The 24,789-nt window shown below is 40.2% G+C and overlaps 1 protein-coding gene across 1 annotated transcript; it reads left to right on the top strand.

The window, feature by feature from the left end:
- Window positions 1-21,062: 21,062 nt before the first annotated feature.
- Window positions 21,063-22,530, top strand: LOC119520807 (metalloreductase STEAP2-like). The gene is given in 2 exon segments (XM_037818716.1): window positions 21,063-21,607; window positions 21,609-22,530. Coding segments are annotated over 2 exon segments (1,467 nt in total).
- Window positions 22,531-24,789: the final 2,259 nt, after the last annotated feature.

The raw sequence follows: 24,789 nt of genomic DNA, 5'->3' as shown, positions 1-24,789 counted from the left end.
GATTATTTCTTCTATTATTCTTTCTGCCCCTTTTCTTCTCTCTTCTCCCTCTGGGACACTCATCACACCTATATTTCTGCATTTCACGTTGTCACTCAGCTTCCTAAGACCTACTCATATTTTTCCAGTCTTTTCACAATCTGTTCTTTTGAGTCTGTGGATTCAGATGTCAGGTCTTCCAATTCACTGATCCTTTCTTCTGCCTGTTCAAATCTACTGTTGTACCCCTTCATTGTCTTTTTAATCTCTTCCATTATGCTCTTCATTCCCATAAGTTCTGCCATTTGCTTTTTCAAGTTTATGAATTCTTCCTTATGGTCATTCAGTGTCCTCCTTATATCCTTCATCTCTTTTGCTATGTCTTCCCTCAGTTCATTGACTTGATTTTTTAAATTGATTTATCTTTGTTTGAACATCTCCAATTAGTTCTTTCTTCAGTTCATTGAACTGATTTAGCATTAATTGCTTCAACTCCTGTATCTTGGTTGAATTATTAGTTTGTTCTTTTGGCTAGTCAATATTTTCATGTTTCCTAGTAAGGCTCATTGTCTTAAGCTTTCTAGGCATCTGAGTTTCTTGATTAGTTTATTCTGGAGCTTGTTTTCACTCTTTTACCTAGGGTTTTCTTGTTGGTTGACTTTGTTCTCTATCCCTTGGTGTTCAGTTCAGCCTATTCTAGAACTTTAACTTTGATTCTGTTTAGTTGATCAGAGGTTTCCACCTCTTGTATTTCTGTTTCTTGCCCTGCCTCTTGTGTGATGGCCTCCTCAAATATGGTCAATCACAGTCAGGTTTTGCCAGTCCAGAGAGGCCCAGTTCTCAGGAGGAGGGTATGGAGTTTCTCTGAGAATGAGACCCTCCTCTGAGGCCTTTAGAGTCCATGCTTCTCCTATACTGTTGAGCCATTTGTGTTTTCCACCCTGCAGTTCCCCCACCAGTGTAAAAATTCATGTAGACTTTAGTTCTCTGGGTGATCCTGACCCTGCCAGGGGCATGGCTGACTGAAGCTGTTTTCTGAATTCCAGCCCCTGGGATGTGAGTTTCCAAAAGGAGAGCTACCACTGGAGTTGAGCCATACTCCCCTTTTCTTGGGAAATTATGGTGTTTAGTGAATTTTCTCCACCAGTAGAATTATTGCTTTTTTCTCAGAGCTATGTTAGCTTTGCTCTTGCCCAGGCCCAATTTGCAAGTCTTTGAGGCATTCTATAATAGGCTTCTTAGAATAATTGTTTTAAATAAAGAGAAAAAGATTTTTAAAAAAAGAAAAGGAAAAGAAGGGCCCAGTATGGACTATTTACTGCCCTTGTGGCTATTGAAATGCTAAAAGACAAGGATTTGAGGGAGATTAAGGAACAATCAAGAAAGCCATCTGAACTTTTTAATTCATTTTATTTTTTTCTTTCATTTTTATTCATTTTATTTTCTGTAATTTTTTCTCTTTTGTCTTTTTTCTCCTCTTCCTCTTTTTTGCAGAAGAAATAGAAATGTCCCCATATAGATTATGGTGGTGAATGCATAACAATGTGATTACACCAGGAACCACTGATTGTTTACTTCAGAGGGATTCCAGGACTGGGGAAAATGTGGAGAGAGAGAAGTACCTAATCCCTGCTGGAGGGGAATTTGAATGGTACAGACCATCTGGAGGGCAGTGTGGTGGTTCCACAGGACACTAACTATGGGGTGTCATATTGTCCTGCAACCTCATTATTGGGCATATACTTGGAAGAACTGAGATCAGAGACATGAATGGACATTTGCACACTGATGTTTATGGTGGCAGTATTCATGATTCACAATGGATGGAGGTGGTGTTAGGGTACATCAACTGAAAAATGGATTATGAACTGTGGAATATATAGATATATAATGGAATATTGAGTGGCTACAAGAAGAAATGAAGTTGTGAAGTGGTATACAACTAGATAAATGGAACTTGAGGACAGAATGCTGCATGAAATAAGCCAGAAATGAAAATATGGATATTGTAATGCCTCACTAATATGGAAATATGGACTACCTGTAATGTGAAAACTCTGAGAATTGAATCTGAAAGCATAGGTTATCAAGGGAAGACTTATTGTAAGCATTCCTAGATTGTATGCTCTTACAGCTGATACCTGTATTCCTGAGCTGTAATGGTTATTTCTAGATTCTGAGATGCAGAACACTTCTGTATAACCTGGTTGGTCCCTGAAACTTCAGGTAATTGGGAGACACCTGAGACTTAGAACTAGTGTTTGGTAGCTGTGAATGTCAGCATTACCTCATACAGCAAATGTTAAAGAAGCTGAAAAAGGGATCAGATTTCAATTAGAGATATGAACAAATGGACTTGGTTAGGACTAAGGTAAAGCAGGCTAAAGGGTAGAGGATGATATTGAGTGTATTTTAAAACTTCAACTTCTGTGGAAGACCAATTTAGAAATGTTTATTTGGTGGAAAATCTTTATTCTCTGTACCATGCTGTACAGAAATTTATCTTATATGGCCAGTTTACTCAAGTAACATAATGACATGGAATTTTGAATAAGGTGTGAAATGTGGTTTGTTTCTACAGGTAGTGTGAAGCTCCAATACATCCCAGAGTAATTTGGGCAGAGGATAAAAGAGTATTTGCAAAACTGCCTTGAGGGACTGAAGAAAAGCATGGAAATATTAAATTTAGCCACCTGAGAAATTCCTTACATTCTCACAAATATTGCGGACTACCAATTTAGAACAAGGCCTTAATCCTGGGGCTTGCACCTAATTGTTCATTTTGCTTGCAATGAGAACTGGACAGAGGATCATTTGTATAATAATTCATGGGCTGTTGCTAATGGTTTGGCTGGATGGCAATGGGCTTGGAAGGAACATGATTGGAAAACTGGTGAAATGGAAGTCTAGGGAAGAAGATAGACCTTTCTGGGTGGGCAAAAGGCATGAAAATATTTGTGTCCAATGTAAATGGTCACCAGAAGGTGACTGCATCAGAGGGAGATTTTAATAGTCAAGTGGATAAGATGACATGTTTGGCAGACACCAGTCAGCCTCTCCCTAGCCACTCGTCATTGCCAAATGGACTCATGAAGAAAGTGGTCATGGAGGTAGAGATGGAGGTTATGCATGGGCTCAGAAACACAGAATTCTACTCACTAAGGCTGACTTGGCCACAACTACTGCTGTGTGTCCAATCCACCAGCAGCTGAGACCCATACTCAGTCCCCAATATGGCACCATTCCCCAAGGTGATCAGCCTGCTACCTGGTGCCAGGTTGATTACATTGGACCAATTCCATCATGGAAAGGGCAGTGATTTGTTCTCAACGGAAAAACATGTACTCCAGATATGGTTTGCCTTTCCTGCATGCAATGTTTCTGCCAAAACTACCATCTGTGGACTTATGGAATGCCTAATCACTGTCATGGTATTACACACAACATTGCTTCTGACAAAGGAAACCACTTCACAGGAAATGAAGTGAGGGAATGGGCACATGTTAATGGAATTCTCTGGTCTTACTATGTTCCCCATCATCCAGAGACAGCTAGGTTTATAGAATGGTGGAATGGCCTGTTGAAGACTCAATTATGGTACCATCTAACTGGCAATGCCTTGCAGGGCTGAGGCAATGTTCTCCAGGAGGCTATGTATGCTCTGAACCAGCATCCACCCTATGAGGCTGTTTCTCCCATAGCCAGGATTCATGGGTCCAGGAATCAAGGGGTATAAAGAGGAATGGCACTACTCACTATGACTTCTAGTGATGCCCTAGGAAAATTTTGTTTCCTGTCCCTGTAAGCTTAAGTTCTGCTGGTCTACAAGTCTTAGTTCCAAAAGGAGGAGTGCTTCCAACAGGAGGCACAATAATAATTCCACTGAACTGGAAGCTAACACTGCCACCTGGCCACTTTGTGCTTCTCTAGCCTGTGAATCAACAGAGAAGAAAGGGGGGTTTTGTAGTGGCTGAGATGATTGTTCCTATCAAGGGGAAATAGCACTGCAACTACACAATGGATGTAAAGTAGAGTTTACCTGGAATACAAGAGATCCCCTAGGACATCACTTAGCGCCAGCATGCCCTGTGATTAAAGTCAATGAGAAACTGCAACATCCCAATCCAGGCAGGACTAACAATGGCCAAGAAACTTCAGGAATGAAGGTTTGGGTCACTCCACCAGGCAAAGAACCACAGCCACCTGAAGTGCTTGCTGAGGGTTAAGGGTACATGGAATAGGTAGTAGAAAAATATAGTGATAAATATGAACTGCAAGGGACTTGCACCCTATTCTGGAGAGATTTGGTGCATTTTCAGTTGTACACAGGACAGCTGAGCATTGTTAGGCAAAATATATGTCTGTTATTGTGCTCTACTTGGACATGAAGTATGGTTTAAGGTTATGTGTATAACTGTCAAGTTGACAAAGGGTGGACTGTGATGGTCAGATTCATGCATCAACTTGGTGAGGTGATGGTGTCCAGGTGTCTTGTCAAGCAAGCCCTGGCCTATCCATTACTTCAAGGATATTTGTGTCTGGTTAATAAGCCAGAAGGCTGGTTTATTTAATAATCAGTCAACTGACTGTACCAGTAACTGATTACATCAACAAAGGGCATGTCTTCCACAGTGAGAGAATTCAGTTAGCTGGATTTAATAAGTCAGTTGAAGACCATTAAAGAAGAAAGAGAAAGGATCTTCACTTCTTTAGCTAGCCATGAAGCATTTCCTGAGTTCATCAAACACCTTCAACAGAGTTGTCAGTTTGCTGCCTGCCCTTTGGAATTTGGACTTGTGTATCCTACCCTATGGAATTTGGACTCATCATCCCATTTGTGTGAGACACTTTTATAAAATCTTATATTTACAGATATCTCTTTTTGTTTCTGTTTCCCTAGAGAACCCTAACTAATACAGAGATTATATCAATAAAATTGCAAGGGGGGAAAATATTAGTCCAGGATTTTAGGGTTAATCATATGGCCAGTCAGAGCTACGTATGATGGTAAGATATGGCTAAATAACCCAATGCAGGCCAATCAAATCAAACCTAGGATTTTATTTTGTTAAACTAGGAAAGAAAGTCTCTTTCAAATAGGTTGCTAAGTTAGGGAAGTGAGCCTGGATCTACTGGCAGTCCTTCTCCCACTTCAGAGAAAAGCCTGCCTGAGACTGAATCAACCTTTAGGAAAGCAGATCCAAGAAAAGTGAAGAGAAAGACTCTTAAAGGCATTGATGAAGCACCTGAATCCAGCAGTAACAGAAGCTTAAGTCTTTCCTGGTGGATACTAATTTCCTAAGCCAATATATTCTTATGGAAGCTGTGTAGTCTGAATTTTGGTAGCACATGTACCTGAAACATTCCTGGTAATATATTTTAACCCAATGGAAGGGAAAAATCACTGAAATGTAATGTACATGCAATACTGAGAGGGTTGCTTATTTTTAATAAAAAATACTTCTGTATGGTATCTCTTTTCTCTGTGTTCAAAAGGCAATTCAGGAAAAAGACAAAAGAGAGACGTTGGGCAAAGGTTGTACATGATGGATTTCTAGACTTAGAACCACAAGTCACTATAATAACCCAAGAAATAGATTTAAACATCCATTTATTACACAGTTGATGCCACACATTACATAGATTCTTTTTGACTGTGAAAGTATACCATTATTGACTGAGAAATCAAAGATCTCTATAAAGACAAAGAGATAAGTGTCAAACGAGATAATGAGATAAGAGTTGAGGGTCTGTACATCTGGCTCTATATCTATATCACCTTTCCTCTCTGGTTTTCAAGATGCAGATAATAACATATTCTCTGTGTGCCCCTCAGATTTATTGGTAATATAAATGGAGCTTTGTGTAACCAATTTGAGGACATAATACATATACATTGCACATCTTTATTTTCTGCCTTAGTTTTAGCACTAGAATCTACATCTAATGGGAATGCTGATTTTAAATCATAATATGGACCAATTCTGACCTTAACAGAGACATCTTTGTTTGAAAATTTAAAAAAAAAAGCATTTTACTGTGTAAGTCATGTCTCCTGAGTTTACCATCCACTTTAGGCATAAGAAAAGGAATGAAAGTAAGCATAATGTCTACCTTCTCATTGCTGGGAACTGTGCTACCTTTGAGACTCTAGAAACAGATGCCGCAGATACCAACCCCAAAGTTGATTACTGATTTTTTTGTAATTTGAAAGGGCTCTGAAATGGATCTTAACATGTCAGTAGAGGTCATCAAAGTTTTCCTTTGTAAATGCTCTTACCAGGTTGCCTCCCTGCTCTGGCAGGTGTGGCCTCCCTCATGGCCTGATGATATTATCACTCCTCCATTGGCCTTTAGTATGACCTAATCTTAAAATGTCCTTTTTCCCCAAGTGGCATCTTACTCTTTGCTTACAATCTGGGAGACCACAACCAAATATGACCTCACTAACCTTTAGAAGCTGCCTCTCTGAGGTTTTAGAAACACCCAAAACTGGTGATTTTTTAATTTACTTACATACAAACTACCACCCTTCCCACACCTACTGCTCTGCTGCTGACTGCAAAAGGCATCATGCTCAGGAACTTGGATAAACTACAGAATGTAATCAAGACTGATTATAATTAATTATGCAATTATGAACATTTCAATCTTAATTTCACAACTACATAAGAAACTGTTGTGAATGATGCCTGACTGAAAGAAAGCAGATATGAACAGCTTTAACTCATAATGAATAGTCACATGGGAGCAATCCACATGGGCAATATAGGTATAGATTTCCAGTCAAGTAGCCCATTACTGATAAAATATTGATATCCCCAATTTTTAACTCTTGGTTCCAAAGACATGACTTGAACTTCCTGTTGGCTTTGGCATTCAGTATTGCTTCATGACCTCTAATTGAAGACATGTCTTGTAATGGTACATATTCCTCTGGTTAATCTCAATAGAAGAGCTCTTACCACAAAATATACCTCTTCCCTCTCCCTCCATGTCTCCCTTCCATCCTCCACCAATATTTATTGAGATTCTATGTGTCATGTATCATGTTGGAACTTAGTGGATATGACATTGAACAAGAAATAAGACCTCAATCATTCAAAGAGATTAAAATCCAGCAGATGATAGTAAACTGGAATGATGGATGAATAGAGGGATGGATATATGGATAGATATGTGATAATGCAAATATAGCAAAATGTTCATTATAGAATTTAGGTAAATATAAATGTTCAATCTACAATTCTCTCCAGTTTTCTGTATTTGAAAATTTTCACAATAAAATTTTGAGAAAAAGTTCAGTAGAGAGATTGAATATAAAAAGTAATTGTATAAACTACAATAATTGCTATGATGAAAGATACACAAATCATTACAGGAGCTCTTTACAGGAGGACCTAACCTTTGTGAGGAAACAGAGAAAGAGCATCAGGTTCTCCTATACTGATTATTAACCCAATGTCCATTGTTTAGGAGTCATGTGGTTTGAGGAAATGGACTCCATCCTCAGCTCTGGGGTCAACTAACCCAGGCCTAAGCAAGTCAGCATGTGATATTTTCCTGAAATGGGTTTATATAAGAAAAGTGTGTGACTCAGTTGGAGCCAAAGCAGTAAGAGTGGGTATTTTCTGGGGATATGGGGAAATTTCTTTCCTTATTCTTTTGATAAAATCTACAATAGACCTGTTCTGTCTTTCTTTTCTGGATGGTGGGATAGGTTTGACAACTGTGACTTCTACAATCATTTCTCCATCATGAAAGAAACAAGGCTAAAGATAAAGCTAACAGCAAAGAGCCCTTGATGATATCTTAGAACCAAAGACACAAGCCAACTCTGAGACCAGATTTACCTGTGGGATTTCAAATGATATGGGTCAATACAGTCTTTTAATTTAGACATTAATTTCTATCAGTTATCACAATATAGAATTATAGCTTCTTTTGAGGACTTTTTGTTGTTTTTTTTTTTTTTGATGTTTTTAATATATATTATTTCTAGTTTCTCAGTTTTCAATATCTACCTTTTCAGTGTTTTGCAGCCTGAATCAATGAATACATTTCAACCAAACTGGTAAATCTTGATGCTCTCTCTCCAGCATCAACCTCCTAAGTAGTTGTCAAACCTGAAGGTCATGTATATGTGGAGGCATGGAAGTTTCCCTGGCTTGGCAAGTTAGTCAAGGAGGCTGTTTCCTGAAAGGTCAGGAGGAGGTCAAGGCATTGTGTACCTAAAGTCAGGCAATTAAGTTAGAGTATGATGCCGGTCTCCTTCTGTGTTCCTGTTTTCCCTCCTAGCTCAGAAGAGATCATTCCCTAAGATTGTTATTGTCCTCAAGCTTGCACCTGAAAATTGTAAACATGCTAGTCTTGTGATTTTAGAACAAACACAGTTCCCTGGGAAATGGGAAAACAATCACATAATCCAAAGAATGCTTATGCTATATAATCCTGAACTAAAAAGCCAATAAAGAACCTTCTTGCTGGAATGGAGAGAGACATAGTTGGCTCCCTTCTTTCAAAATTGGTGCCCCATGTGAGGATTGAACCTATGACCTTGGTGTTGTCAGCACCATGGCATGGTGATCAGCAAGCTGACCTCCTCGTGTCATCTCTCTTACATCCTGCTATTGAATCCCATCAATTTTTCCATCAAAACTGGTGCAGTTTACAAAAACAGTTTAGTTTAACAGCTCAACAAGCCAAAAATATCATCTGCAGCTGCCCTTCCTACCAGCTACATAATTCAGCACCACCTATCTATGGGACCAATCCTCATGGCCTTCAGCCCAATGCTGTTTGGCAAATGGATGTCACCCACTTTGCCCCATTTGGTCACCTCCATTTTCTTCATGCTGTCATCAATACATATTCTCAGTTTCTCTTTGCACTTCCTCTCTCAGGTGAAACTGCTGCTCATGTTTGTCACTTTCTATTACAGGCTTTTGCCATCCTTGGATGCCTGGATCAACTCAAAACTGACAATGGCCCTGCCTACACTTCTCACTTTCATACTTTTTGTTGTCAATGGTCTATATAACACATAACTGATATTCCATTTAATCCTACAGGACAGGCTATCATTGAACATGCTCATTGCACACTAAAGACATGTCTTTTAAAACAAAAAGAGGGGAATATGGATCCCTTTGCAAGAACAGCTAAAGCCCTATTGTCCTTAAGTATTTAAATCTCACAAATGATGGACTGACAGCAGCACAGCACCATTTCCATGTGCTGGGTGAAACAAAAGATACAGAAATGGTGAAGCCTCCTGTGCTTTGGAAAAATAGACAAACTGGACACTGGGAAGGACCAGTGCCCTTACTAACCTAGGGATGGGGATATGCTTGTGTTTCCATCTCATTAGGTCCCCAGTGGATCCCCACAAGACACATCAAACCATGACATGGCATGGATGAAACCAAATCCAGTTCCCAAACTCCACAACTTGCAGATAGAAGAGACCACACCACTGATGACGAGGCTGCTGAAAACCCAGCAAGCCCAATTGATGACATGGGGAGTCCTGAAGAAAACTAACTAAAGGCTGAGGTGGTGCTGCAAAAAGCCAGCACCCCTGTAACACCAGGAACACTGTTTCTGGCAATGGTTTCTACTATCCATTGCCAGAGTGTGGTAACCTTAACCTTCCTTTCCTTGTTCTCCTTTCTATCCCCATGTGTCTCTACCCACCTGTATTGGGCACACATTTTAGACCCCCATCTGTTCCACCCAGTAACTTGGGTGGACTCGCCTTTCCCCATCTCCCACAATGTTACCACCTGGTTAGGTGCAGTTCATGTGCCACCTAGCCATCCTCTAATTAATGGCAGTCAATGGCTCTTAGCTAGCAATAGTTTATCTTTTGCCTCCTCTCATCTTCCCCTTGGTGTATGTTTAACAAGTGAATATTGTATCAAACCCCATAACAGTGTCTGGCTACAAAATGCCTCCCAGACACTCACTATCATATCCACAGGGATCCTTGCTTATGGAAGCAAAACTACCCAGAATAATGTTTCTGTGCCAGCTCCAGATCCCCCTTGTGCATCTAGATGCAACAAATATAACCTCATGGGCACATCCCTCAATTGGGAAGCATGCAGTGGCAAAAATCCCCATGTCCTTTTCATTCATAACCACTCTATTATTGATTGGAGCCCCACTGAATGTCTTATGTCCAGCAACCACACACAATTAGTTCATTGGGTCAGAAATCACTCTATCCTTGTGGCAAACTCCTCCAAACCTGTCATTTGGACCAATGGCTCATTAAGCCTTCCTGCTCCTCAACTCAACTCCTGGCCACTGCAGTGTACTGTGTGGCAGTTAAGACATGCCTTCCACAAAGCATCCATCTGACATGGTAATTATAATTCTTCCAAGTATACAAATATTGCTTTCACTCATAACTGTACTCATGATGTCCTAGTCTGCACTATGCATCCTTAGGTATTCCTAATCAGTGATTTCCTTAATATTACCTATTCTGATCATTACAATATTACCTTCTCAAACAACTCATATTTTACTTCTTGTATTTCAAACACTAAAATAACTGAGAGGAATATAACAAGTACATTATTCTTAAAGAAACAAGCTGAAATATTTCTACCAGTGAATCTAACTCAAGAATGGAAATCTTCCTCCTCTCTTGCTGTTCTTGAACAGGCTTTGCAAAAAATTCATGTCCCCCATTTCATATTTACTCTAATTGCAGTTCTTATATATGCTGTTGTAATTTTAGCCTCCACTACTGCATCTATAGTAGCTATCACCCAAATTGTGCAAACAGCTCACTTTTTAAATTCTGCTATTGAGAATGCTAGTTAACAATTTATTACTCAACAAAGAATTGATCAGAAAATCCTAACCCAACTTCAAGCCCTAGAGGCTGCAGTTGAATTTGTAGGTAAACAGCAAGATGCCCTTTCCTGGCACCTTAGCTTAAGATGTGATCGGCAGATGACGTCCATCTCCATAACCCCTTTGCAATGGAATCATACATGCCACACTTGGAATGATATCATAAAACAATTGTGGGGAGTGTTTCATGATAATTTAACTAGTGATGTGGGTAATCTAAAAACACAAATTTTAGAGATGCTCCATGACACCTGAATCAATGAAGAGCAAACCAATGCTATGATTACTCTACAAAATCATTTGCAATGGCTAGAACCAAGCTCCTGCGGTCACATATTTTCTCTACCCTCTATAGCTAAATGGCTCTTACTTAGTGCTCTATCTTCTGTTTTGCTTTTAGGACTCCAGTGTGGGTGGACCAGCCTAAGAAGGTATTGCACCCATTCCTGGAACCCCCATGATATCCCTATGAATGAGCTTTATGTTATTACACAAAATTGTAATCATAATCAAAAGGGGGGAGATGTGGAGGCATGGAAGTTTCCCTGGCTTGGCAAGTTAGTCAGAAAGGCTGTCTCCTGAAAGGTCAGGAGGAGGCCATGGCATTTTGTGCCTGAAGGCAGGCACCAAAGCATTGTGTTCCTGAAGGCAGGCAATTATATTAGAGAATGAATCTGGGCTCCTTTCATGTTCCTGTTTTCCCACCTAGCTGAGAAGGGATCATTCCATAAGATTGTTATCATCCTCAAGCTTGCACCTGAAAATTGTAAACATGCTAGTCTTGTGATTTTAGAACAAATGCAGTTCCCTGGGAAATGGGAAAACAATCACATAATCCAAAGAATGCTTATGCTATATAATCCTGTACTACAAAGCCAGTAAGAACCTTCTTGCAAGAACAAAGAGACAGAGTTGGCTCCCTTCTTTCACATGTATACACCAATCTGACTTTACCCCAGGTTTCCAAAATTCTGAATTTGGTCATACATCAAAACTGATAAAAAAAAAATGGCATTCTTATACTCATTGGCCCAGAAGTGTTGATCTTCTCATCACAGATAATTGAAAAGAAAAGTCTACTTGGGAATAACTCAACCCACCTGTTACTATTTTGTTGCTGTTGTTAAATCCAAATCTTCTCACAAATGCTTGTAATTATGTATGGAAAAGCAAATAAAAACAAATATTGGCATTGTTAATAAATTCAATTTTTAGGGAATAGAGATTTCTTTCTATATGAACACAGAGTAATCCAATATTGACTTATTTTCATGACTCTGACTGCATATTCATTGAGCAGACAATTCTGAACAGAATTCTGAATATATTTGGGACATTATAAGCAGTGCATCATGTTTCACCCACTATACCAATCAGCAGACATTCCTAAATGTCCTACACTTTTATAATTCCTTCTCTTGCTCCATAAATGATGGTAAGGTCATCCTATCAGTAGAGACATATTTAGGATGAAAATTCCTCAAAAGCAGCAATGGAAAATCAAATACATCTTCAATAGTCTTCACATTGCCTTGCACCGTTCATTCTTTCTCCCTCTCAAAATTCTGTTTCTTATCTCCCAATCCCAATAATTGAAATGCTTGTCTGTTATGCTTATCCATAGGTCTCATTCTCTACAATAAGCCCTTTTATTCCATATCCCAATCTTTTCTTCTCTCTTTATATTGGTGTCTTAGTTTGCTAATGCTGGAGAATGCAAAACACCAGAGATGGATAGGCTTTTATAAAATGGGGGTTTATTTCACTAAACAATTACAGTCTTAAGGCCACAAAGTATCCAAGGTGACACCTCAGCAATCGGGTACCTTCACCGGAGGACGGCCAGTGGTGTCCGGAAAACCTCTGCTAGCTAGGAAGGCAGCTGGCGTCTGCTCCAAAGCTCCAGCCTCAAAACGGCTTTCTCCCAGGGCGTTCCTTTCTAGCAAGCTTGCTTCTCTTCAAAACATCACTCCCAGCTGCACTCTCTTTCTTCCCCCCAAGTCAGCTCATTTATATAGCTCCACCAATCAAGGCCCACCCTGAATGGGTGGGGCCACGCCTCCATGGGAACATCGCATCAAAATTATCTCCAACAGCTGGGTGGGGCACACTCCAAGCAAATCTAACCAACACCAAAACTTCTGCCCCACACAAGACTACAAAGATAATGGCATTTGGGGGACACAATACACTCAAACTGGCACATTCCACCCCCTGGAACCCAAAATGACATTATCTTTCCAAATACAAAATACATTCATTTCATCACAATATCACAAAAACTTAAATCATTTCAGTAACAAAAGTTAAGTACAAAATCCCATCAAAATCAATTTAGGCGTGGTCAGTCCCAAGGCACAATTCCCCTCTAGCTGTGGATCTGTGAACCTAGAACAAGTTATGTGCTTCCAATATACAAAGGAGAGACATTCATAGGATGAACATTTCCATTGCCATAAGGAGAAACAGTAAGGAAAACAGGGTTAACAGGAGCAAAACAGTTCCTAAAACCTGCAGGACAAAGTCCATTAGATTTCAAAGTCTGAGAGTCATTTACAGAACAATGTTGCATCCTTGGGGCTTGAGAGAGCGGGAGCCTAACCCTTCCCAAGGGCCTTTTTGGCAGCTGTTTCCTCTCCAAATGCTTGGGTGAGTGCTCCAACATTTCCACACATTGGGGAGACCACCTTCTCGGTTCCACCCTCCTCAAACCTCGGGGCAGCTCCCGGATTCCCTTCCATCTCCGGGGCACAAGCTCAACCCCTTCAGAACAGCGTAGTGGCAGCCAGGCTCGCCCCAATTCCCTGGGAATGTGCTCCACCCTCTTTGGGGCTTGGGGTGGCAGGACATTTCCTGAGCAATGAGGCGGAAGGCCCGCCCTCGACCTCCAGGGCAAACTCACCCTTTCCCTGCGTGTGGGCTGCTCCGCTCTCTCAGCCCTAGACCTCCTGACTCCAGACCTCAACCTCCATGGCTCTGTCTTTGAAGAGATTTTTCCTTTAATTTTTTCCTTCTCTGTCTCCTCCAGTCCAGACCGGCAATGGCTCTGTCTATAAAGATCTTGCAAAAATTCTGTTGGCTTTGCATGAAGCATGCAGGGGTCAAAGCCATCAGACAACAGGAGTTTCCACAAATCCTTTCTGGATAATTCCATCTCCAATCTTGGCTTGTACTGAAATGGCAGCTGGATTCCATGTTTGGTTACATCCTCATGTTGGGCTGTATCTTCTGGGATTCCACCCCCTGGAAGCCTGTAATTTTCCAAGCCATCGACTTCTGGTTTCTTTGAACCCAAGAGTTCAGTTCTAAGTTTATCTCTCTCTGCTCGCATTTTACTATAAGCTGCAAGGAGAAGCCAGGATATGTCCTCCACACGTAGTCTGGAGATCTCCTCAGCTAAGTATTCCAGGTCGTTGCTTCCAGATTCTTCCTTCCATCTGAGACCAGGACTCAATTTTGCCAAATTTTGTGCCACTTTAAAAGAAGGATCACCTTTCTTCCAGTTTGCAACAACACATTCATCATTTCTGCTCAAGTCCTCATCAGAAGTATCTTTAGAGTCCATATTTCCACAAACAGTCTCTTTAAAGCAGTTTTGGCCTTTTCTATCAAGCTCCTCACAATATTTCCAGAGTCTTCCCCTTATCCATTTGAAAAGCCGTTCCAACATGTTTGGTATTTGCAAACACAGCAGCAAAAGCACCCCACTTCTCTGGTACCAAAATCTGTCTTAGTTTGCTAATGCTGGAGAATGCAAAACACCAGAGATGGATAGGCTTTTATAAAACGGGGGTTTATTTTACTAAACAATTACAGTCTTAAGGCCACAAAGCATCCAAGGTGACACCTCAGCAATTGGGTACCTTCACCGGAGGACGGCCAGTGGTGTCCGGAAAACCTCTGCTAGCTAGGAAGGCAGCTGGCGTCTGCTCCAAAGCTCCGGCCTCAAAATGGCTTTCTCCCAGGACGTTCCTCTCTAGCAAGCTTGCTTCTCTTCAAAACATCACTCCCAGCTGCACTCTCTTTCTTCCCCCCAAGTCAGCTCATTTATATAGCTCCACCGATCAAGGCCCACCCTGAATGGGTGGGGCCATGCCTCCATGGGAACATCTCATCAAAATTATCTCCCACAGCTGGGTGGGGCACACTCCAAGCAAATCTAACCAACACCAAAACTTCTGCCCCACACAAGACTACAAAGATAATGGCATTTGGGGGACACAATACACTCAAACTGGCACAATTGGTTTTATATTAATGACATAACTAATTACCACAGTTAGCAGCTCAAAAAACACAGATGTATTATATCACAAGTCTTTAGGTCAGAAGTACAGGAACTGCTTGATTCTACTGGTTCCCTGCTACAGATTTCACAAGGCTGAAACGAATGTGTTAGCAGGGCTGCATTCCTTTCTACATGCTCTGGAAATAATTCCACTTCCAAGTTCACTCAGGTTATTGACCAAATTAAGTTCCTTGTGATTCTAACGTTGAGATATCTGCTTCCTTGATGGTTGTCCATCAGGGATGATTCTCAGCTTCTAGTGATCATTTGCATTCCTTGACTCTTGACACTCTTCAGTCATCTTCACAGCCAGCAGCATCAGATTGAGTCTTCATGCTTTGAATCTGAGCTTCTGACATCTCCTTCTGCCTCATTTCTCCTCTGTCTCCCTCTTCTGCCACACCTCTGACTTATTCCTTCCTCTTCTGATTTTAAGAGCATGTAATTACATTGGGCCCACCAGGATAATCTCCCTATGTTAAGGTCAAATAGTTTGTATATTCCTTCTAGAATGTTTTTTCACAGCAGTACCTAGATTAGTATCTGATTGAATAATCTGGGGATGGAAAACTGGGACAGGAGAAGATGGTTGGTTTAGAATTCTGTCTACCACACTCCTCCATCCTTCAAAATTTACCTTCCTGTGTTCCATTCTGACTACCATAGAAACTAACTTGAATTTCAATTAATATTAACAGTGTTCAGTGATTAAAGGTATCCATCTTCCAAATTTGGATTTAATGTATACCTACAAGTTATTTATTTTATGTAAATGGAAAGGCCAATGAAGGAGAAATTTCTTGAGGTTTGTTTTAAGAATCATTTAAAATATGTTCTACCTGTGATTTTACTCTCTTTATGTACTCCTGTGAATTCCCTGCAAGTTAAAAACTGTGCTCCAGTTTTTAGAACACTGAATGCCTTTGCCATGTTTGGGGAATTCTGTACCTTATGAATGACTGTTTCCCACTATAGAGCTAGAAAAATGTCAGGCACTCATTCCCCTAGGCTTCAGTGCTGTGAAACAAAATCTTATTTAGCCTCGTTCAGCCTGTTAAATGTCTCAGAACTAGTAAGTCTCTGTTCTACAACTGGGCACAAGAGTACACACAATTCAAACATGTTTCCAAATTCTACCAAGCCTACTTTATGCTACTCTGTGGCACTGAGATGGAATTTGTAATGCTAATAGATTACCACAGGATAAATTCTACTTTCAAGGAGGCAATTTTCATAAGACTTCTCCCTGACATTGCTCCTCCTTAGCAATTTACTTATGGAGTTTACAATTCTCAGAATTCAATGTGCCTTAACCATCCACTCCCTCACCTGATAAGCAGTTTTGGGAGTCAGAGAGGAGAGATCTAAGGCATCCATGTGTAAGAGACCACAAGTGGGCTCTCACAACTTTAGCAGTGTAAGGATGACACACTGGAAGAGGGATGATCTAGTCCAGAATGCCAGAGCACACATATGAGAAGGGTATCAGTAATAATTTCTTGATTTTGATATTTTATTGTGATGATGTAAGAGAATAGGGAATGCACTGACTGAATGTAGGTAATATTTCAGTTCTATTAAAGGTATAAAAGACAAATTTAAAAACTACAGATACCCTAGGAAAAGCCTTAAAGCAATTCTTTAACAGAAAGTAAAAGAAATGCACTCTAAATTATTAGGTGTTCAGGTGACAACATGTCAGCAAAAAACTCAAATATTACAAGGGTAAAAAGAGTTCCTGTATTTTCATAGAAGCTTGAGGTTGTTTCAAATATTTTATAATTCCAGTAAAAGGGAATCTGAATTATAGATAACCATTAACATTCAAGTCTTTTCATTATGTACTGAAGCCAACATGAATTCAGACATGTGTAATAGTTCATCAAGCTCAGGAGGTTTGCCATTTTTGTTTTGACTTATCAGTTGTAGGAGAGGAGGAGCTTTTCTGTCATATTCATGTCTCTGTCCCTAGTAGGCTCTCAATATATGTTTGATGAGTAGCTGGATGGATGGATGGATGGGTGGGTGGATGGATGGATGGATGGATGTATAGTGTCTCTAGACTGCAGCCAGACATATGGTCACAACTCTTACAGAGTCCAAGTGGGCTATTTGTATTTCCAACTAGTTAAATAACCAAACACTGAAAACCTTAAATTTACCTGAGTAATAACAGCTTAGAGAAGTTCTCTAATGGTGTGATAAATGCTTTCATCTTTTATTTGACTCTATTAAAACATTATATTTGTAAATAATATGGACATGAAATGCAATCTATAAACTCTAACATAGGTGCTAAAATATTTGAGGTTCAGTTATTTTTATATGATGTTCTAGTACCCATAGACAACACCTAAAATCTTTTCCAGGCTCAAAACATTTGTTATCTTTTCAATGTAGTGAATAACAGGCTTCAGCTATACTTTTTTTATGTGCATATGTGTGGCCAAAAGTAAGCAAAAGAAAATAATAAAAACAAGAAGAAATTTTTACAACTGATTTGAAATTACCAGGAAAGTTTGTTACTACTTTATTAACAGAAATCCAGAAATATTATTGAGGAAGATGTTGCAGTTTAATATTAATTTAGAGTTACAGAGTAAATGTTGCTTTATAAGCATATATTGAGAATTAGAAATTATGAGTGCTCCAGTTTAAAAAAGCACATGTCAAGAAGGTATCACAATGAAATGTTTACTCTTCCATTAACAAGCATGTTTTCTTTTTTAGGCATAGCCTTAGAATATACAGATACAAGGTAGTCTGAAAATATGGGTCACTTTCCTCTCCCTGCACCCCACTCCTCTTACCACTTGGTGTTCTTACCAAGGACAGGGCAAGGTCCTGAGTTCCAAGTTTCTAGTCTCCTCTTCTCTAGTCGCTTCCTGTCCTCTCCCCCTACACAAACATGCTCATGGTATTCTTTTCCGATATAAATCCATTCCATTGGCAATAATCACTCAAACTATCTTAAAAAGGTCCTTCAGAACAACAACTACAGATTTTAGGCAATGTGGGAGCCTGTTCAGAAAACCATTTTCAGGCAAGAATGATCTTTCACCATCCTTCAATCATACCACATGAGCATGTTCCCTACGGGTAACATCAGCCTTGCCACCTCTACCCAATTGCATGTATTTCAAATCCTGGTATTCATCAACATGGAAAGACTTCCACCTACAGAATCACAGACAGTTACATTCAGAATCTTGAGTCATGTTTCATTTAACCCTCTGTTTGGAGTAAGTCTGTTCTTGCAGACATCACCTATTTTGAGCCATCCTGGGAGAACACAAGAGGCAGACAAGGATGAGGTTGGCAACTGGCAGTAGGACAAGAATAAGTTCCACAAAATCTACTCCTTGAGTGAAAAACAAGGTAATAATTAAATAAGAGTAAATGCAGCATAACAAATTCCTTGGTGCATTTCCTAATATAAATACTGAGATTGTATTTTCCTATTCACCTTTTCTGGCTTCTGAGGCTGTTAACAATCTTTATCTTGCTGAAACATTAAAATAAAAATGGTCAGCTCAAAGGCTATTGCAACCTATCAAATCAAAGGAAACAAACCATAAATAATTTTTTGCCTTTCTGTGTTCACATCTTCATTCAATGTCATCCCTACCTCCCATTATCTACAACTTCACAAGTCTCTCTATATAGATAAAAATGAAATATCTCTTCAAAATTCAGAAAAGTAAGAAAGGGACACATCACTGACAGCAACAAGCATTGTTTTTCACATTCTAGAGTAGAAAAAATGAGTTTTCCCATAATCCATGGTTACCTAAGGAAAGTTAATGTTGAGAAAGCAAATATCAACTCATTAGGGGAAAATAGTAAATCACTCTCATATTCACTGTTCATGAATGTTGATTTCATTACCTAAAGCAAAGATCCCAGAGGCAGAAACCACATAAATTTACAGAAAGGTTACCAGAAATATGCCAAACACTCTCCAAATACAAATAAATGCTTGATTAGTGGCTAAACAGGCAATGGATCTTATTTAAATTTGTTCACGGAGGAAATGTGATTTTCAAGCTAAGCTAATGAAAATATCACCATTTCTTGAGCTAAATTTCCTTTATAAGTTCATTGTTTAAATTCCTGATTACTTAGCATTTAAAATGTTAGCTGTTAACTCCATTTATTTTAGTATTTTAATAAGCCATTTATCAAATATTTATGAATATTATTCTAATAATATTTAAGAAATATTTAAGAAATACTAAATAACACATCAATCTGTAAATGTGTTGGTTTCTTTAGAAATGGCCTGATTTCTTCCTATATACTTTAATAACTATTTCATTACTATTAAAAGTGCACAAGGGGGGGGGGAACCTAAGATGGCAGCTAAGTGAGACAGGACAAAAAAACACCTCTGTGAAAAATACTAGGTAAAAGCCAGAAAGTGACCCAGAAAATCAGTTCCAGTGATGCACCGGTCAGACAAGGTCTGCTAAATCCACAGGGACCATGCATTCAGTGAAACTGGGAGTCTGCATTCTGAAACAAGTGAATGAGCCAGCTGAAAGTCTGGTGGCCATGCTGCAGTGTGGGGAAACCATGGGTTGTCATTTGGAGATGGACTATTTCTTTAAAAAAAAAAAACCCAGGAGTGGCTGCAGATCCAGCAGTGAGAACCGTGCAGTGAAGCACTGCAGGAGCAGGCTGTAGCCAATGCCTCAGTGTCTGGCATGGAGGATAGCCCTCCCCACACCTGCTGCTGATTGTCTCAGGGCCAGAGGGACAGATGGGAGCCAAAAGGAGAAAGAAACCATGCCCCTTTCAACCATCACCCCAGCAGGCTGGAGACACTCCTGCCTGGGGATGGAGACATAGCCCAGAGCCACACCAAGAGTGTTTCCCACAGTGTCATGCACATGTCACAATATCAGCCATGGACAGTGGCCTTTAGTGCACCCACAGCTAATTGTTCTGGAGCTGGGAAGGTGGAGCTGTGCAGAAAGGGGGAAATTAACATGCCCCATTCAACCATCTTTAAAGCAGGCTGGGAAAATCCTTGCACTGCCCAGTGGCCCAGAGCTTCCCTGGAGGCCAGTGTGCACTTGTGACATGGCACAGCCTTCCCTCAGCAGAGGTTCTGGAAAAGCACAGCTGGGAAGGAGGGCCCACTTGGAAATCCCAGGGACCCTACACCAATGCCAAGGACTTGTGGGTCAGCAGCAGAGACAATCTGTGGCAAGACAGAAATGAAGGCTTAGGCTCCTGTAATGGCCTTTAATCTCTGGGAACACCTGGGAGGTTTGATTATTAAAGCTGCCCTGCCTTCCTAACCACCCAGACACACCCCACATTCAGGGCAGACAGCACCAAAAACACACCCAAACTTAGTGCACAAATTGAACCCCACAAGAATCAGATGCCCACACATCACAAAGACAAAGTTGGGAAGAACTGACTTGAGAGGAATAGGTGACTCACAGATGCCATCTGCTGGCTAATTAGAGAAAGTATATGCCACCAAGCTGTAGATCTGACAAATTAGATATCTGTATTTTTTATATCCAGAAAGAACCCTATCAAGTAAAGCAAATGCCTAGAGGCCAGAAACAACAGAAAATCTTAAAACATATGATAAAACCAGATGATATGGAGAACCCAAACCCAAACACCCAAATCAAAAGATCAGAAGAGATCACCTCGTGGCACGTCACGGCAAGACCAGCCTCCGCACACTTCCCTCCCTCCTCTCCTGCTTTACGCGATCCAGCCCAGGGAGGCTGGAGCGTGGTCACCGCGGCAGCTACCCTGCAGCTGGCTGTCGGAGGTGCAGTCAGTAGGCCCTGGAACCCAGGAGGGTCCCGTGGGAGATGACACGGAGCCCAGAGAGCTGCAAGGCTCATCCCTGCCCGGCATGGAGGACCCCACTGGTGATCTTGGAAGAGTCTGGATCATGGAATCGATCTCTATGATGGGAAGCCCTAAGAGCCTTAGTGAAACTTATTTGTCTAATGGCATAAATGGTATCAAAGATGCAAGGAAGGTCACTGTAGGTGTAATTGGAAGTGGGGATTTTGCCAAGTTCTTGACTATCTGACTTATTAGATGTGGCTATCATGTGGTCATAGGAAGCAGAAATCCTAAGTTTGCTTCTGAATTTTTTCCTCATGTGGTAGATGTCACTCATCATGAAGATGTTCTAACAAAAACAAATATAATATTTGTTGCTATACATAGAGAACATTACACCTCCCTGTGGTACCTGAGACATCTGCTTGCAGGTAAAATTCTGATTGACATTAGCTATAACATGAAGATAAACCAATATCCAGAATCCAATGCTGAATATTTAGCTTCATTATTCCCAGATTCCTTGGTTGTCAAAGGATTTAATGTTGTCTCAGCGTGGGCACTTCAGTTAGGACCTAAGGATGCAAGCCAGCAGGTTTATATATGCAGCAACAACATTCAGGCTCAACAACAGGTTATTGAACTTGCTCATCAATTTCATTCCAGTTGATCTGGGATCACTATCATCAGCCAGAGAGATTGAAAATTTACCCTTGAGACTATTTACTCTCTGGAGAGGGCCAGTGGTAGTAGCCATAAGCCTGGCCACATTTCTCTTCCTTTATTCCTTTGTCAGAGATGTCATACATCCATATGTCAGAAACCAGCAGAGTGACTTTTACAAGATTCCTATTGAGATTGTGAATAAAACCTTGCCCATAGTTGCCATTACTTTGCTGTCCTTGGTATACCTAGCTGGTCTCCTGGCGGCTGCTTATCAGCTCTATTATGGCACTAAGTTTAGGAGATTTCCACCTTGGTTGGAGACCTGGTTACAGTGTAGAAAACAGCTTGGATTACTAAGTTTTTTCTTCACTGCCGTCCATCTTGCCTACAGCCTCTGCTTACCATTGAGAAGGTTGGAGAGATACTTGTTTCTCAATATGGCTTATCAACAGGTTCATGCAAATATTGAAAACTCTTGGAATGAGGTAAAAGTTTGGAGAATTGAAATGTATATCTCCTTTGGCATAATGAGCCTTGGCTTACTTTCCCTATTGGCAGTCACCTCTATCCCTTCTGTGAGCAATGCTTTAAATTGGAGGGAATTCAGTTTTATTCAGTCTGTGCTTGGATATGTTGCTCTGCTCATAAGTACTTTTCATGTTTTAATTTATGGATGGAAAAGAACTTTTGAAGAGGAGTACTACAGGTTTTATACACCACCAAACTTTGTTCTTGCTCTTGTTTTGCCCTCAATTGTGATTCTGGGTAAGATCATTTTACTCCTTCCATGTATAAGTCAAAATCTCAAAAGAATTAAAAAAGGCTGGGAAAAGAGTCAATTTCTAGAAGAAGGTATTGGAGGAACAATTCCTCATCTTTCACCAGAGAGGGTTACTGTAATTTGATGATAAGTGGTGCTCACTGATACCATATAAAGTTCTACTTACACCATTATTTTTATGGTTTCCTCTTTTTACATTCAGAAGTTTGTGTAAATGCACTGTCATAATCACTTTAGGTTGAAACCTGTTAAATGAGGTCTCAACCAAATTCGTGGTAGAATTTTCTTCAAATTAATGTTCACAGTTGTTGTATTTGGCTGATATGAACTTTAGAGCCAAATATATTGTTGAAATTTAGGCCCTTTTTGTTTCATTTTGCACAACTGTAACACTATTGTCATTTCAACAAAACTACATGTATAAATAGACCAAAATATTTATAATCATATAGACACATTTCATAATGTTAAAAACACAGTGTAAACCAGCAGAATTTAAACTTTTAATATAATTCAGTGGATCTGTGTTTTATTCTGAAGCTTAAGTAATGTTTTAATTCTTATACAACTTAAGAAATAGAAATGAGTAATCATATATTATTTTTTAAAAAGGACATATTACCTTATCATCTAGGTAAAGGTGTTGTGGTAACATTCCTATATTTTTCTTATAAGGTAGGATTTGGAGAATGTAGCTAATTTTATGAATACATGATTATGGGAACAAACATAAATTCTGAAGACACGTTAAACCTGAAATTTTATTTAAAATGCCTTGGAGGCATGAAGTACTGAAAATGTACACCCTGTGAAAGATTATATGCTTTTGCTTACAAGAGGTTCATTTGCACACTAATATGTTGACCAGGGAGAGGAGTCCTTAATATTCTGCCTCCAAAATTAAGATAGTATCAATCCTGGGAATCTTATCATTGTTTCTAATTAGTGGGAAAGTGTCAAGTTAACACACAAGTAGCCATAAACTGATCTGTATTGTTGCACCTTAGCCAATCTCCACTTTGTGGAGTGGGATTTTACTGACGTTCATCGAGGGTTTATAAGATGCCAAGCAGGCACTGTTCTAAGCACTTTACTTATATTTCCCATTTAATAAAATAATCCCATGAATTAGGTAGTTATTATCTTCATTTCATGTATAAGGAAACTAAGGTACAGAAAGGTTAAGTAATTTGCCCAAGGTAAAAAAGTTAAGTAATTTGCCCAAGGTCATGCAGTTAGTAAGTGGCTGTGCCGGTTTGAGTGTATTGTGTCCCCCAAATGCCATTATCTTTGTGGTCTTGTGTGGGGCAGGCGTTTTGGTGATGGTTGGATTTGCTTGGACTGTGCCCCACCCAGCTGTGGGCTATGATTCTGATGAGATGTTCCCATGGAGGCATGGCCCCGCCCATTCAGGGTGGGCCCTTATCGGTGGAGCTATATAAATGAGCTGACTTGGGGGGAAGAGAGCAGAGTGCAGCTGTGAGTGACGTTTTGAAGAAGAGCAAGCTTGCTAGAGAGGAACGTCCTGGGAGAAAGCCATTTTGAAACCAGAACTTTGGAGCAGACGCCAGCCACGTGCCTTCCCAGTTAACACAGGTTTTCCGGACGCCATTGGCCATCCTCCAGTGAAGGTACCCGATTGCTGATGTGTTACCTTGGACGTTTTGTGGCCTTAAGACTGTAACTGTGTAGTGAAATAAACCCCCTTTTTATAAAAGCCAGTCCATCTCTGGTGTTTTGCATTCTGCAGCATTAGCAAACTAGGACAGATTTTGGTACCAGAGAAGTGGGGTGCTTTTTGCTGCTGAGTTTGCAAATACCAAACATGTTGGAACGGCTTTTTAAATGGATAAGGGGGAGTTTCTGGAAGAGTTGTGAGGAGCTTGATAGAAAAGGCCAAAACTGCTTTAAAGAGACTGTTTGTGGAAATATGGACTCTAAAGATACTTCTGATGAGGCCTTGAACAGAAATGGTGAATGTGTTGTTGTAAACTGGAAGAAAGGCGATCCTTGTTTTAAAGTGGCACAGAATTTGGCAAAATTGAGTCCTGGTGTCAGATGGAAGGAAGAGTTTAAAAGTGGCAACCTGGAATACTTAGCTGAGGAGATCTCCAGACTACGTGTGGAAGATATACCCTGGCTTCTCCTTGCAGCTTATAGTAAAATGAGAGCAGAGAGAGATAAACTTAGAACTGAACTCTTGGGTTCCAAGAAACCAGAAGCTGATGGCTTGGAAAATTATGAGCTTCCAGGGGGTGGAATTCCAGAAGCTACAGCCCAACGTGAGGATGTAACCAAACATGGAACCCAGCCGCCATTTCAGTACAAGCCAAGATTGGAGATGGAATTATCCAGAAAGGATTTGTGGAAAGTCCTATTGTCT

Source organism: Choloepus didactylus, chromosome 26, assembly GCF_015220235.1.
Source record: "Choloepus didactylus isolate mChoDid1 chromosome 26, mChoDid1.pri, whole genome shotgun sequence".
NCBI lineage: Eukaryota > Metazoa > Chordata > Mammalia > Pilosa > Megalonychidae > Choloepus > Choloepus didactylus.
Note: the sequence above shows the minus strand (reverse complement) of the source record. Positions and strands in the feature narration are given on the sequence as shown.